The sequence below is a fragment of the Polypterus senegalus genome, chromosome 1 (genome assembly GCF_016835505.1).
Source record: "Polypterus senegalus isolate Bchr_013 chromosome 1, ASM1683550v1, whole genome shotgun sequence".
Taxonomy (NCBI): domain Eukaryota; kingdom Metazoa; phylum Chordata; class Cladistia; order Polypteriformes; family Polypteridae; genus Polypterus; species Polypterus senegalus.
The window spans coordinates 230,068,024-230,082,911 of record NC_053154.1 but is presented as its reverse complement, the minus strand read 5'-3'; the positions used below and the strand labels follow the sequence as shown (position 1 = coordinate 230,082,911).

The 14,888-nt window shown below is 36.2% G+C and overlaps 1 protein-coding gene across 1 annotated transcript in view; it reads right to left on the bottom strand.

Annotated features, from left to right (window-relative positions):
* The window catches only part of dock1 (dedicator of cytokinesis 1), a 710,521-nt gene that overhangs the window by 359,310 nt on the left and 336,323 nt on the right, over positions 1-14,888 (bottom strand). The window contains exon 29 of the mRNA XM_039774569.1: positions 1,138-1,239. Coding sequence (XP_039630503.1) covers positions 1,138-1,239 — 102 coding nt within the window. The remainder of the gene's footprint in view (positions 1-1,137; positions 1,240-14,888) is intronic.

The window sequence follows — 14,888 nt, the reverse complement described above, 5'->3', positions numbered from 1 at the left end:
CAGCAAGATGGAAAGTGGACACTTCGTAATAAATACTTGGGTATGAGAAAGAGGCTATATGAAAAAACTGTTTAATTATTATTATTTGCAGTAGAAAAACTCTGTTAACAAACTAAAATTTTCCAATTGTACTGTAATCTTGGAATGTTCCAAGTGCCCTCTGTCTGCTCTGCTATTTTACATTATCTGTAGATGCTTTTGGATAAACACTAGATATTGTGATTTGTTACAACTGCAGAGTTTTTCAAAGGCTAAAAGTGTATGAAAGAAAAACAAATTTACATTCCACTGTGCTTCAATACTGAAAATTGAGGGAAGAAAAAATGTAGACTGTATTAGAGTTGAAAGATAACAAACAATTTAGTGCAATATTGTGGTCAGCAAGTTTTTCACACAATACAAAATAGCTTATGTTACAACATTTAATTCATCTTGCAAATATATTACTACAAGTTCAGCAAAGGATAGATAATCATTTTGAATGGCCAAAAGAAAATTATTCATTGCATTTTCATGGGTATAAATTATGTAGTTTATCAAGATTATATTTCAAAGAGCACAACACTTAGAACAGATTTAATAAATACAAAGGCAGATGTGAGGACAGGACAGACATTCTTCTAATAAAGAAGCATTTTATGAACACCTCGTTTCTGAGGCATGATTCATTATTGTGGATAATCTTATCATTCACAATACAACTGTATTAACGAGTATGACAATAATGTACAGTATATCTATCAGACTTTTACTGGGATTTCATTTGATAAGAATTAAAAATTAGTCAAGGTGGAAATAATTTATAGTTTGAGTACAATATCAAAGGTACAAAGAAAAATTTAGTATCAAAAATAAAAATATTTAGTTTCCTTATATTTTCTTAGTTCTAAAAAATATTGTGTACGGCTCTACAAATACAGTTAAGTTCCAGGTTAACTGTAAAACCTGATGAAATAATTAATGATTAAATATTATGCAATAGATTATTTACAGAGGTAGACAATTATTTACCAGCTACTACTTTAGCCATTATTCAGTGTGATTTATTTAAGTCCAAAGAATAATACAGGACTTGACTATGACTCATTCTGAGCAAGAAACACATCTTTAACTATCTACTGGAGTGTGATTTCTTACCACAACATCGGTTCTCATCTTCCCAAAGGTGCTGATTAAGTGAGCATAATGGTAGTCCTCCATTTGTCTTAAAATGGCTGTCATACTGGCAACAAAGTTGCCCTATGGAAAGAATGGAAAAAGCAAGAAATGTGATTGCAGTGAAAAGAAAAAGTAAAATCAATAATTTAATTTTGAATTTGACATGTGAAATACAAGATAACTGAAAGATCAAAAGAGATAATCAGGATTAGATAATACAGAGTAGTAATTGTAAAAATAATCACACTATTCACTATGCATTATCTGAAAACTTGATAAAGTCTCACTGAACACAGCAAGTCCACAAAAACACAATTTTAAATGGTATAATAAACAGGTGCAACTTTGAATTATGACCATGTTAAATGGGAATGAATTACATAATAAAGGTTGACACCAAATCAAAGTGTTTAAAGACTAAGATATGACCACTAGATTGATAAACCTGCTTATTTACTTTTTTAGTAAACGTGCTGCAGATAAATTGAAAAGAGATTAGTTTTGTTAGCTGAGTTTTAATTTAAATACAAAAACTATAATATACACACATACACACACACAGCATAAATGTTACATTTTTGTTATGCATCTTTATTCCAAAATTGAAACTTCAACTTACATCACTATTATGGAACAATTAATAAAAAAAAACTGCTCTTCATCTTAAATGATAAAGAAATACATTTAACTTTTAAATGGCCTCTTTGAGCAAAATATCAACAGGTATAATAAACACATCACCAGTCAACTAAATTGACAAGCTCTGCCTACTGTAGAGTGAGTGTCATGAAATCTTCAAAACTGACTTACAAAACTAAATATCAACAGCTGGCATACCTTGTGTTTCACAGCAAACCTTCTAGACAGCTAAGAACCTATGGAACTGGTGGTTTACCATTTTAAAGACTTGCTCTGCAACTCTTAGGCCAGATTTTATACTTCACTTGATGCATGCTCCTGGGGACGCTACTGCTACGCAAGCAGTGTACTGTTTATACTTGCAGATGTACTTTATGTAAATCTGGAACATTCCACCAGGTGGCAGTGTGAGACATCTTCACAGTGAGAAAACGCTCGACTTTGCTGTTTAACATCCATTAAATTCCGAGGAAACCTTGCCACAGTATCTCTGAAAAGGATGTATGTTTAATGATTGCATCCATCAATCCAGGGATGCGCCGATTCCAGCAAGTATCAGACGCGAGGCAGAAACAATCCCTTGAAGTGGCATCAGCTCATTGCAAGGTGAATACAAGCACAGACATACACAGGTGTCATTTTAGCATCACCAAATCCCCAAACCTTCATGTCTTTGGAAGGAAACTGGGGCACATTGTGGAAATCCAACAGGAAAACATGCAAACTCCAGGCAGGGAACACTAGGGATGTAACTCCCTCTGAAGCAGTAGCACTACTGTTGCCTCCTCATGTCGCCCCCACATGTGTAATTATTAATAGTATTGACTATTTAAATGAAGCTATAAAATGTAATATACATACTTTAATGCATTTCATCACGAAAGTGATATCAAGTATAAATCTAAGGATTGCAAATGTGCAGAGAGCTGGAATATCATAAATTTAATGTGTTTGGTGAGGCAATTGCTGCTGCTGTCAGTTCAGGAGGAAGCCCAAGAAGCACTTAGTGATTAACAACAGGTCGGTTTTAAGATGATATTTACAACAGTCTACTTTAATAACAAAATATACTACAAGATTAGAAATAGACCTTTTCACTGTGTCCCTAGCTTTTTTTCCCCCTGTGGCACAAGTATGCTGCCGTACATTCTGATGCTGTTGTGAAGATGCAAACAAAAAAAAAAAGACGGCACAGAAGATGGTATACAAGACCTTTAAAATCTATTGTGTCATTACGTAGGGGAACATGCGACGCTTGAAAAAAAAAAAAGCACCACATCACATCAAATCATTCATTAAACATCAAAGCACGCATATCGATCCTGTAGGATCTGCAAATCGGCTTTCTGTCACATGTTGATAGTAAGCAGAGACTCTGATGTCATGTTCCGATTTGATCACACTGCACCTCCCAATTGTTTGCAGGTACTACAACTGTGTATGCGCCACATTAATTTCTGAGGATGTGTTCAAAGGACATGTTAAATTAACACTGGGAACACATGGCAGCCTGAGCATGAAGTATAAACTTGCCCTTTGTGGACACTCATTTAGTTCTTTAGCTTATACTATCTACAAAACTCTTGCTAAGGCCGCTTCTGAAGCCCTGCCAATTGTCACATTATTATTATTTTGTTCTGTCTTGACTTTGATTCTACTGCATTGTTTATTCATACTATCATTCTGCTCCCACTTAATTTAAATTATTTATTTATTTTACCATGTATTGAATAAGGTAGTTGTGTGTTTTACCTTATTGGTCTGAACTGTTCTCATTTGACTTATAAAAGTTTCTAAATAAAATAAAGATTATTAGACTGAATGACTGATTATGCAAGTTTATCTAAATACCTGTGTATTCGACAAGACTAATGGAAAAGTGACAGAATTAACAAAATATCAAACTATTAAACTATTATTTAACTATTAAAATTAATTTTGTTGTTAGTGATTTGATGCATTTCCTGCAACATGTTAATTTAAAAAAAAAATCACTATATAATTTGTGTTTCTTCAGTTTTTCTCATCTAAGTGGGAGGATGTAAAACATACTGGGCTGCACATTTAATTTTCAATCATAAATAATACCATGCTCAATTAAATAACAACAACTTTGCATACATGCAGTATAATCTTTACCACAATCGACAAACCAATAGGATATTTTTCTCAGAATCAATCAATAAATGTATTGAAATGTTTGGCAAAAATAAAGGTGTGGGTAAATTAATTTAAGACTAATAATATATTCATTTAAACAAAAACACAACAAAAAGTGCAGTGAGACTTTAAAATTTTTATTGGGCAAATTACTGCTAGAGTGCTTGTATAAATGGTAGTCAAACAAACCGGAATGCCATACATTTCTTAATAGGAATATCAAAGGCTAAGCTTGGTCTTCATTATGAAAACTACTTTTAGACTCAGTCAATTATATTACACCATATTAAAATTACCATAAATTAATTTAGAAAAAATACATTTAACCTTACACAGTATGTGAAAATTTAAATATGGCACACATGAAAATAAGTATCAAGATCAATTTGTATCTAAAATAAGAACTGCACACATATCTTCAGAGCAATACTCTTTTTACAGCACCGCACAAATATAGCAGAAAATTGGATATTAAATAAATAACAGAAGGCCTACCAATTAATCAAAAAAAAATAGATACATAATTGCTTAAAATCAGCCACTTGAACAGCATGGAGGCAATCACTTAGTGTTATTTTCTCTTTGGCTAAATAACAAAGTAGTACTGAATTTCTGCAGATCTTGAACTACTGCTATTAATAAATTTAAAGTACTACCAATAACATTTTTAATCTGCTTCTATAAGCTGCGTGTATCAAGGTAAAGTACCCATTGTCATTATCTCTGTATCTAGAGAATTTCACTGACTCTGCCTGGGCTTGTTAATGTAATAACGAGGGTTGATAATTTTACCTACATAAAAATGTCTATCACAATGTATATTAACCAGACCTTTTGATTTCTTTTATATTATAAAACTACAACGCTTAGACAGTAAAAACAGGTACTTTCAGGTACTAAGATTCTTAGGCCTAATAAGTACCCATTCACCTATCGATCCATCACTGGATTTAATTATGCAGAGCAAAATGTAAAGCAAAATTTGAGAAAAATAAAAAACTCTGGATAAATTACATGCCCTTTGCATAACATAGCATCTTTGTTCAAATTAACGAACTGTTAAATTAAAATTTACAGTGTTTAGACACAAGAAAGCTAGCTTTTAGAGCATGTAAAATGAATTAGCATAAAATGAAACCAATTATATTTTTCTATAACATTCAGATTTCATATCTGACAATCTACAAAACTTAGTTTCGTAATACATGCTTTCAAACTCCTAACTACAGTATAACCAATTTATATTAAGATTTGGTTGCCTCAGTGCTAGAGGCTAGTGTATTTACTCTTGTACTAGTAAAGCAGTGCATTAATATCAATATAACATAAGGCAAAAAGTCAGAAGACAGTCGTGCCATCAGTCTATCACAAAGTACACAGGAAATTAAAAAATATGTTTTTTTCCTAGATTTAAACTAGAGTTTTAAAAGGAGTGGTGTGAATACAAGAAGGAAAAAAGAAACCCTACACAAAGCACCAAAATTGAGATGTCCATTTTGAAATTCCATCTTTAATTAATTAGCTGTTATCCAATATATACAATTAATACCATGTCTGATAGAAATAAAGTTAATGACATCCATTTTCTGAAACGATTGGCAAAAATGAAAAAAATCAATGGTCCCTTCAATGGAAGAAGATAAGCACTACATTACACTACTTAACTAAGCAAAGCACTGTCCTCATTACCAAAACCACTAACCTTTTCAAAAATACAATTGGTATATTAGTCATGTTGGCTACAAAACTGGAAGAATTCATCAGATCAACATTAAGTTTTCTAGGTGTGTCTCGGACTTGATTTCTTGTTTTAGGCTTTGGACAATACCTTGACCAACACGAGTTCAGCACCAATGGTGTACAATCTCTCATGTGAATCTTGGTGAAAATTCGTAGTTTAGTCCTTATTTTGAAAGGGTCTTTGTGTATAAGGTTACATGTTCAAAATTGCTACTAAAATGAGGTGGTGATTTAAAAGAGCGCTTGATTTACCAAACATTATCACTCAGTCTGCATTGGTAAAATATCTAAATTATATATAAATGAAAGAGGGCCATGTAGTCAAACATATTTGGCTACCTAAAAGTGAAAGTATCCACACACGTTCAACAACTTTCATAATATGCATCATTAAATTTTCGTAAAACCTAAGATATTTTTTGTGATGTCCAGTTTTGAAAGCTTTTCATCTAAATGTTCAATGTTTCTTCACAAATATTATACACTTTGTGCATATGACTTACAGCGCATCCGGAAAATATTCACAGCGCATCACTTTTTCCACATTTTGTTATGTTACAGCCTTATTCCAAAATGGATTAAATTCATTTTTTTCCTGAGAATTCTACATGCAATACCCCATAATGACAATATGAAAAAAAAATTTACTTGAGGTTTCTGCAAATTTATTAAAAATAAAAAAACTGAGAAATCACATGTACATAAGTATTTACAGCCTTTGCTCAATACTTTGTTGATGCACCTTTTGCAGCAATTACAGCCTCAAGACTTTTTGAATATGATGCCACAAGCTTGGCACACCTATCCTTGGCCAGTTACGCCCATTTCTCTTTGCAGCACTTCTCAAGCTCCATCAGGTTGGATAAAAAGCGTCGATGCACAGCCATTTTAAGATCTCTCCAGAGATGTTCAATCGGATTCAAGTCTGGACTCTGGCTGGGCCACTCAAGGACATTCATGCAGTTGTCCTGAAGCCACTCCTTTGATATCTTGGCTGTGTGCTTAGGGTCGTTGTCCTGCTGAAAGATGAACCGTCACCCCAGTCTGAGGTCAAGAGGGCTCTGGAGCAGGTTTTCATCCAGGATGTCTCTGTACATTGCTGCAGTCATCTTTCCCTTTATCCTGGCTAGTCTCCCAGTTCCTGCTGCTGAAAAACATCATGCTTCACTATAGGGATGGTATTGGCCTGGTGATGAACAGTGCCTGGTTTCCTCCAAACGTGATGCCTGGCATTCACACCAAAGAGTTCAATCTTTGCCTCATCAGACCAGAGAATTTTGTTTCTCATGGTCTGAGAGTCCTTCAGGTTCCTTTTGGAAAACTCCAGGCGGGCTGCCATGTGCCTTTTACTAAGGAGTGGCTTCTGTCTGGCCACTCTACCATGCAGGCCTGATTGGTGGATTGCTGCAGAGATAGTTGTCCTTCTGGAAGGATCTCCTCTCTCCACAGAGGACCTCTGGAGCTCTGACAGAGTGACAACCAATTTCTTGGTCACCTCCCTGACTAAGTCCCTTCTCCCCCGATCGCTCAGTTTAGATGGCCGGCCAACTCTAGGAAGAGTCCTGGTGGTTTCGAACTTCTTCCACTTACGGATGATGGAGGCCACTGTGCTCATTGGGACCTTCAAAGCAGCAGAACTTTTTTCTGTAACCTTCCCCAGATTTGTGACAAGAGACAATCCTGTCTCGGAGGTCTACAGACAATTCCTTTGACTTCATGCTTCGTTTGTGCTCTGACTAGAACTGTCAACTGTGGTACCTTATATAGACAGGTGTGAACCTTTCCAAATAATGTCCAATAAACTGAATTTACCACAGGTGGACTCCAATTAAGCTGCAGAAACATCTCAAGGATGATCAGGGGAAACAGGATGCACCTGAGCTCAATTTTGAGCTTCATGGCAAAGGCTGTGAATATGTGGATATGTACATGTGCTTTCTCAATTTTTTATTTTTAATAAATTTGCAACGATCTCAAGTAAAGTTTTTTCACGTTGTCATTATGGGGTGTTGTGTGTAGAATTCTGAGGAAAAAAATCAACTTAATCCATTTTGGAATTAGGCTGTAACATAACAAAATGTGGAAAAGGTGATGTGCTGTGAATACTTTCCAGATGCACTGTATTTACTAAAGTTCATCATTTCATCTGGTGTTACTTTTTTAACTTCCACCGCACATTTCTGGAGAAAAAGAATGTAATTTCCACATAAAACACCTAAATGATTATTTCAGAAAACAATCCTAGTGTGTTAATATTGTTTACTTTAATACTGTATTCAGTTTCTTTTATCTGAAAGGGGAACATTATTAATGCCTAATTTAGAAACATTTTGTGAGGTGATGGAAGATTTGTTTTTATCAAAAATGTCAAAAAAAGTAACAAAGTGGTAGTAGTAGCTCAAGTAGATGTAGTAGTGATGGTGAATCAGTATAAATAGACTATTTGACCTAGATGAAACTAAAACTTTATTTTGTAAAAGGGTCTGTACTACACTAAGCTATATTTTGGGAACCACAAAGCAATACACATACTCTACAAAATAGTGGTGGGAGACTAATGCAATGATTCCCTTCCTTGCATATTCCTTTTCAATGTGTTTTACTTTCTCAAAAATCCAACACTTGAAACAAACACATTCTAAACGTATAAGTAGATTTCTTTCATGCAGTGCATTACTTCAGGCAAGGCAAATAAATAATCGAACTTCTAAAACCCTTCCCTCCCCATGTGCCGGGGGAGGGGAAATCAATATCAATTTTACAGTAATAGAAACTGCAGACAAAAGTTTACACAGGAAATAAACTGAACGAGAAATATTGAGAATTTGCCCTTTCCAGACGCAGATTCACTACAGCAATGGCCAACAAATAGAACAAATAAAGAAAAATCAATCTTTATGGTACAAACATCTTTGGTTAAAAGGAATTTCTAAATATAATAAAACACTGTTTCAAAATACCCTAACACTGTATCTTTATTTGGTGAACAGAGAAATAAGCCAGGATGAAATGTAATTTATAACATGACATAAAATAATATATTTGCATGATTGCTCAGAATTTAAGGAATCATTATTCAAATTAGAAAAGATGAAACAGAACAGATTTAGAGTGTATTGTATAACAACAGCACAGAGAATAGCAGGCTAAGAATAATGTAAGGTCTTAAGAACAACAAATGTCAGGTAACCCAGTAATCCTTTAGAATAATTTATTGCTTTAAAAATGCTTTTATAAATTGCTTTAACTTCAATTACTTGGCTTTCTAAATGGAATTAATTCTTGCCTTGTAGAGCCATGATAAAGCTTTTTGGGTATTTTCTGCCTGACAAGACCCACCAGAAACTATTTGAACAATGTCTATAGGTTTGCCAACTGAAGACTTTCCTGTAATTACAGGCTGACACTAGGTCAACAGAGCATGGGGCAGTGGCTCTGCTGCAAAAAAATAAATAAATAATTAAATATATATATATATATCTATATATATATATATCTAAACTAATAAAAGGCAAAGCCCTAACTGACTCATCACTAATTCTCCAACTTCCCGTGTAGGTAGAAGGCTGAAATTTGGAAGGCTCATTCCTTACGGCTTACTTACAAAAGTTAAGCAGATTTCATTTCGAAATTCTACACTTAACGGTCAACAACGTCCACCATGTTGAACTTTCTTATTTATGGCCCCATCTTCACGAAATTTGGTAGGCGGCTTCCCTGCGCTAACCGAAACCAATGTACGTAACTATTTTGGTGGTATGACGCCACTGTCAGCCGCCATATTGAACTTTCCAACGTCACTAATTCTCCAAATTCCCGTGTAGGTAGAAGGCTAAAATTTGGTACTTATTTCGGTGGTATGATGCCACTGTCACACCACCATATTGAACTTTTCAACAGTCTTTGTTACTTATGGGCCCATCTTCAAGAAATTTGGTACGAGGGTTCCCAACGCTAACTGAATCCTACTTACTTACATATATATGTCCATAGCCTGCAGCTCGGTCACCGTGTGAGGCGGCTTTGGGTCCCCCATTCCAACGCCTCCCACGTTGTTGGCTGCCTGCCTGTATAAGGCCGTCCGTCGCTCCAGTCTCTTCATTCCCTTCCTTGCTTCGCCATGGGATTCATGTCTCCCTGCTGATAACTACAGCCTTTTTATTTAATCCACGGCTTCTCCGCTGTTTTATTGGTCATTTATTACGATTATAGTTATTGTGTAGGTATTTTAGACTTACTTTACATTGTTCAGGTACCCATTTCCTTTATCATTCCAACCGTACCCACATTAACATGTCTATCGAGGTGATCACCATCGATCAAAGAACTGTCACTTACTGAGTGGTTTCCATGCCCGGAGATGGCACCTATCTTTTCCATTCTCTTTGTTACATATTGCATGGCCATATCAGGCTCACTCTTGATATCTGGAGAAACATTGTGTCTTATGTATTGAATGACTGGGACAGGTTCAAGGTATGGACTGATGACGGTACAGGAGCTAATTATACTACACAGGAGCACAGGAAGAAATGCTTAAGCCCTTCACCTATGGTTCTGCATGTGAGCTGATGGTTGTCGCTGAATTGTTCGGTTGTCGCTTTCAAGTGTGTGGAAATGGCCTAATATTTTACACCTTTGGACAACCGCCAGTGCCTCTTAAACACCTTAGATTCACAGGTGACGATTTCAGTAGTGGACACTTTGATGATTAAACTCTCAAAAGCTGGATGTGAAGTTATCGATGAAACTGGTTGTATACTTAAAACGCTTGACAGATGCCGAATGTCACTTCAACACAAGTCCTACAAATACTGTCGTAATTGAAACAAACCATGAAACTCAAACCGATTATGACAGCAGCAATCCAAGATGTGAGATTTGAAACAAGATTACTGTTTACATGGCCAACTGTACTTGCATGCTTAAGAGTAAGCTCAGCGCACAGCTTGGTCATATTACAACTGGAGGGCCAAACTCACAATGTGGTATACAAAGAGACCCTTAATAAATAATTATTGGTACATTTTCCCTCAGTTTAAAAAATTAATTTAATGAATTTAAAATTAATTCATTTTCTTCTTGATAAAATTTTTAAGGCAGTACTTCGCCACTATATATCCACTATATATATATAGATAGATATATAGATATAATGTGTGTGTGTATGTGTGTGTATATACAGTGGTGCGAAAAACTATTTGCCCCCTTCCTGATTTCTTATTCTTTTGCATGTTTGTCACACAAAATGTTTCTGATCATCAAACACATTTAACCATTAGTCAAATATAACACAAGTAAACACAAAATGCAGTTTTTAAATGATGGTTTTATTATTTAGGGAGAAAAAATCCAAACCTACATGGCCCTGTGTGAAAAAGTAATTGCCCCCTGAACCTAATAACTGGTTGGGCCACCCTTAGCAGCAATAACTGCAATCAAGCGTTTGCGATAACTTGCAATGAGTCTTTTACAGCGCTCTGGAGGAATTTTGGCCCACTCATCTTTGCAGAATTGTTGTAATTCAGCTTTATTTGAGGGTTTTCTAGCATGAACCGCCTTTTTAAGGTCATGCCATAGCATCTCAATTGGATTCAGGTCAGGACTTTGACTAAGCCACTCCAAAGTCTTCATTTTGTTTTTCTTCAGCCATTCAGAGGTGGACTTGCTTGTGTGTTTTGGGTCATTGTCCTGTTGCAGCACCCAAGATCGCTTCTGCTTGAGTTGACGAACAGAAAGCCGGACATTCTCCTTCAGGATTTTTTGGTAGACAGTAGAATTCATGGTTCCATCCATTCCAGGTCCTGAAGCAGCAAAACAACCCCAGACCATCACACTACCACCACCATATTTTACTGTTGGTATGATGTTCTTTTTCTGAAATGCTGTGTTCCTTTTACGCCAGATGTAACGGGACATTTGCCGTCCAAAAGTTCAACTTTTGTCTCATCAGTCCACAAGGTATTTTCCCCAAAAGTCTTGGCAATCATTGAGATGTTTCTTAGCAAAATTGACACGAGCCCTAATGTTCTTTGTGCTTAACAGTGTTTTGCGTCTTGGAAATCTGCCATGCAGGCCGTTTTTGCCCAGTCTCTTTATTATGGTGGAGTCGCGAACACTGACCTTGATTGAGGCAAGTGAGGCCTGCAGTTCTTTAGACTGTCCTGGGGTCTTTTGTGACCTCTCGGATGAGTCGTCTCTGCGCTCTTGGGGTAATTTTGGTCGGCCGGCTACTCCTGGGAAGGTTCACCACTGTTCCATGTTTTTGCCATTTGTGGATAATGGCTCTCACTGTGGTTCACTGGAGTCCCAAAGCTATAGAAATGGCTTTATAACCTTTACCAGACTGATAGATCTCAATTACTTCTGTTCTCATTTGTTCCTGAATTTCTTTGGATCTTGGCATGATGTCTAGCTTTTGAGGTGCATTTGGTCTACTTCTCTGTGTCAGGCAGCTCCTATTTAAGTGATTTCTTGATTGAAACAGGTGTGGCAGTAATCAGGCCTGGGGGTGGCTACGGAAATTGAACTCAGGTGTGATACACCACAGTTAGGTTATTTTTTACCAAGGGGGCAATTACTTTTTTACACAGGGCCATGTAGGTTTGGATTTTGTTTCTCCCTAAATAATAAAACATCATTTAAAAACTGCATTTTGTGTTTACTTGTGTTATATTTGACTAATGGTTAAATGTGTTTGATGATCAGAAACATTTTGTGTGACAAACATGCAAAAGAATAAGAAATCAGGAAGGGGGCTTAGAAGAATACATATTCACATACAAAGTTTCAAGTTTCTAGTAAATATGATGAGTAAACAGACATGGAAAGGATTTTTTTCCAGGGTAAATTCAACAGCTTTGTGAACAAGAAATTGAAATTTCCGAGGTAAGCCATCACAAACACAAATCACAATAGATTCTTGCTTTCTGAATTCCTGAGAGCATCCACATTTCTGTGAGTTACACCACAGTACATATGAATGCAAAATTTAACGTTTACTAGTATAATAAGTGTGTTAAACAGTAAACTACAATACAATTTTCTCTCCAGGGTCTCCTCAACCTGCTTCCTACTATCACTGCATATCAAAATGTCATCAGCAAACATCATAGTCAACGGGGACTCCCGTCTAATCTCGTCTGTCAACCTGTCCATCACCATTGCAAATAATAAATGGTTTAGAGACGATCACAGAGGTAATCCCACCTCCACCTCGAATGCATCCGACACTCCTACCACAGACCTCACCACCTGCACACTTCCCTTGTACATATCCTGTAAAACTCTTACGTACTTCTCTGCCACTCCCGAATTCTTCATACAATAGCACAGCTCCACTCGAGGCACACTGTCATTTGCTTTCTCCAGGTCCACAAAGAGGCAATGCAACTCCTCCTGGCCTTCTCTATACTTCTCCATCAACATCCTCAGAGCAAACATCACATCTGTGGTGCTCTTTCTTGGCATGAAACCATACTGCTGCTCACTAATCATCACCTCACTTCTTAACCTAGCTTCCACTACTCTTTCCCATAACTTCATGCTGTAGCTCATAAATTTCATCCCCCTGCAGTTACTACAATCCTGTACATGCCCCTTATTCTTAAATATCAGCACCAGTACACTTCTCCACTCCTCAGGCACCCTCTCACTTTCCAAGATTCCATTAAATAATCTGGTTAAAAATCCACTGCCATCTCTTCTAAACACCTCCGTGCCACCATAGGTATGTCATCTGGATCAACGGCCTTTCCATTTTTCATCCTCTGCATTGCTGCCCTTACTTCTTTCTTCCTAATCTGTTGCACCTCCTGATTCACTATTTCCACATCGTCCAACCTCTTCTCTCTGTCGGTCTCTTCATTCATCAAGAACTGTTTATTAGTACTATAAATTTACACCGGCTGTAACAGACACAAATTAAATGTATGTTTTTATTGTACAATATTAACAAAACTTCAGCCTTCACACATTACACAGTTCATGTCGACATTTTGTCATTTATTACTAAAAATTTAAAAAGTTTGTTTTAAAAATGTGTTTACATAGATTGCTGTAGACACGGAACACAAATGAAATGTATGTATTTCAAATAAAGATCTATTATTTCCCGTCTAAAACTCCAGCACTTCACTCCAATATAATCAAGTCTTGAGCTGAGAGAACTTTTTGGTCATTCTGCAGCCGTGGTGGGTGGATGGGAGTGGTACAGCAGGCTGCTTGTGTTGATCGACACATTTACAAGACAAAAGATGGTGACGGAGATGTGTGAAGGGATTTAAGGTGGGCCGAATTTACAAGTTTTTTGTAGGCTTTGGTAATTCTAGTGTTAAATGCAAAAGTAAATTGAGTACTACATTAGAAATATCTTGCATTAATGCTATAATAGTCAAAAATAAAACAAATGAGCTGGAGTTGTATGTATTGCAGTGGAGCATAATTAATTAATAACAGAAACCTGGCAAAAATAACAAAGGTGGAGATGAGTATAACAGAAAGAGATACACATTTATTAAAAAGGATAGAGGAAAAAAAAGCTGGTGGGGTTTCTGGTTAGGTCAAACAGAATATAAATGCAAGTCTTATTGCGGACATAGACATCGTCTTGAAAGCATTATGAAAAGAAGCCCCACTTTATAAATATGCTATAGCCCGCCCAATGCAGACAATAATTTCAATGCACATCTTTTTGGCAATAAAAAAAAAAAAAAAGAATTACTGGGGGATATTATAGTCATGGGGGACTTTAACTTCCAAAATATTAACTGGGATAACCTTGCAAATAGTGGAGCACAAGAGTAGGTGATTTTGAAAGTAATCAGTGACTGTTGTGTTAACACAGTATGTTAAAGCACTAACACAGGGAGAAGTCTGTGTGTATTTAGAACTTTGTAATAATTAGAACAGACTTGAAGGTGTAGAAGTGATTGAACCAATAGGATCAAGAATATATATAAATTATCTATACTAATAAAAGGCAAAGCCCTCACTGACTGACTGACTGACTCACTCATCACTAATTCTCCAACTGTAGGTAGAAGGCTGAAATTTGGCAGGCTCATTTCTTACAAAAATTGGCCAGGTTTCATTTAGAAAATTCTATGCGTAATGGTCATAACTGGAACCTATTTTTTCATCCATATACTATAATAGACTTCTGCTCGATGGCGGAGTTACGCCTCCCACGT